Source organism: Camelina sativa, chromosome 4, assembly GCF_000633955.1.
Source record: "Camelina sativa cultivar DH55 chromosome 4, Cs, whole genome shotgun sequence".
Classification (NCBI taxonomy): Eukaryota; Viridiplantae; Streptophyta; class Magnoliopsida; order Brassicales; family Brassicaceae; genus Camelina; species Camelina sativa.
In genome coordinates, this window is record NC_025688.1 from 1,678,409 (window position 1) to 1,680,643 (window position 2,235).

General features: G+C 35.9%; 1 protein-coding gene across 1 annotated transcript; it reads right to left on the reverse strand.

The window, feature by feature from the left end:
* Positions 623 to 2,229, reverse strand: LOC104779547. Its single transcript, XM_010503911.1, has 6 exons — positions 2,125 to 2,229; positions 1,890 to 2,050; positions 1,562 to 1,714; positions 1,271 to 1,466; positions 1,048 to 1,093; positions 623 to 898 (listed from the first exon to the last, which is right to left on the reverse strand). The coding sequence occupies exons 1-6, from the start codon at positions 2,141 to 2,143 to the stop codon at positions 871 to 873; spliced, it is 603 nt and encodes a 200-aa protein (XP_010502213.1). The 5' UTR covers positions 2,144 to 2,229; the 3' UTR covers positions 623 to 870.

Consider the following 2,235-nt stretch of genomic DNA (forward strand, 5'->3'; position numbering starts at 1 on the left):
TCATTTTCAATTTCCACAGAATAGTCACAACGCTATTTTTCAATAAAATCATTGTACTTCCCTCAAAGACTAGTATTACAGGTTAAGGCAAATGTAAAAGAATGGTTGGAAGCAAACACACAATCTTTCTCAAGTGGTATGGGAACTGTGTCGCAGAGGTCTACTTCTTCTTCCTGGACAAGACCTCCCTTATCAATCATTAAATGCAATTTTGATTCATTTTATCTCTGTATCGCATATTAATTCTCTTTGGTTCTACTTGACTCATGATGAAAATGTTGTTGGCGGTAGTCATTTAAATCTGTAAATATTCACACAGTTATCTAATAGTAGTAATTTCTGGTTTGTGAACCTTTGAAATCTGGTAAAGTGTGTTAAAAGTATTGATTCTCTTTGGTTAAATATGGATGAGGGCGCACCACTACTACCCGGATGCAAATCACTTAAATCATAACGGTTGAGCTTAATTAGTCTCGTTACAGGTGAGGACGAAGGAACATATATAACGAACTCGGGTTCGCAACAACAAGTTTTAAAATTGCATTTCGCTTATAAGTGTATTAGGAATAGGAATAAAAACACAGTTCTTTTATACCTATTAGGAAATTAAAAACACATGAAGTCGTGAACCCATCTCACAGTCAACAAAGCCACCAGTTGAGAAACATTTTTTAAAATGTTTGTGAAACCACAGCAAAAGAAACATAGTTTAAAGTTTGAGCAAACAAAGCAGAGCAGAACTTAGCAGTCTAGAAACACCAAACAAACAAGACAAATAATAAAAAGTAGCAGAAGTCTCGTCATATATAACTAGAGTCGGTAAAATATAACCAGAAAGAAAGCTTGCATGCATCTCACCACCATCGAGTACTAGACCGTAGATAGCTCCTCTGTCAATCTGAGGAAAATCAATAAAATTAAATAAACAAATCAGCAAAGTGAAAAAACTTTTAGATAGAACAAGAGCCATATACGAAATCAACACTAATGAAGAGACTCATCAAAGTAAATAAAAAAAATAAATAAATAACCAAATATTTCATATACCTTGGTTTCTTGGCATCTTCTTTCTCCGCAGCGTCAATGGAGTGAACTGCCAAAAACAATCCAAACAAGTATAACACAAATATTAAATACAACCAGTTTCAAATTGAGCTCAACAGAAAAAGAGAGACCCTAAGTTGATCATAATCTAGAATGTAAATCAATTTTGCATTTTCTACAAAACTAGATCAATAGCTAAATTGCTTGGGTGGAAAAAAAAGAGTACCTTTCTTCTCAGGTATCAGATCGCAGGAGATGTACTTGGGCGGTTCATGATAAAAATAGCAGACTTTAGCTCGGAATCCTCTTGGCTGATCATAGGAAGGACCCTTACCTTCAAAGGTAATGAAGTACATTACGGCAGTAGTAGCAGTGGTGTAAAGATTGGCTTTGATAACCTTGACAAACTCATATCTTGTATTCTGTTATTTAATAAGAAAAAAAAAACCATGCATGAATTAGCAAAACACATATATAATGCGAAATTAAAAGGCAAAAGTACAAGAATAGTTCCGACCCGTTCATCATTGTATCCTGCAAGGGCTCCAAGAGACAGCCTATCCATTAACTCTCTGGGGGTTTCTGGTTCCATGACGAAATCGTTGTCATTGAAATCAAGGGGTAGGTAATTAAAAATGCAGCGGAACTGCTTAAAATCCATGTCAAAACCCTACAAACACACAAGATGATACCCAAGAATCCACAAAATCAACACATAAACAAAATTTTCAAACAGGGAAAAAAAACAATAAAAGAAGAAGAATATTAAAATCTCTCCCTATAACAACACTAGCTTATCAAAGAAGGGACAAATGAACATCAAAGTTTTTAATTTCTCAAGAGACCTGGGTCTCCGCGACTTGTTTTGTCATGAGGCGCAACTCTTCGTCGGGCGTGAGATGAGGCTCTTCATCCACACCGCGTCTTATACACGGAATAAACGCATACTCAGGCACAGATCCAGCCTCGTACTTCATATATGGAGATACATCCTCAATTGTCCAATCTGAGACCACCAGAATTCGAAATTAGGGGATTTTTTTATCATCGGTCGACATATCTTAAATCTACAGCTCGTACCTGGAAAATCATCCGCCATCTCTCCTCTCAGATCAGTTGCACAAATTAAGAACCTAAATCCAATCTTAGATCCACAAATAGCTCCTCTCGGATTTTTTTTTTTTTTTTTTT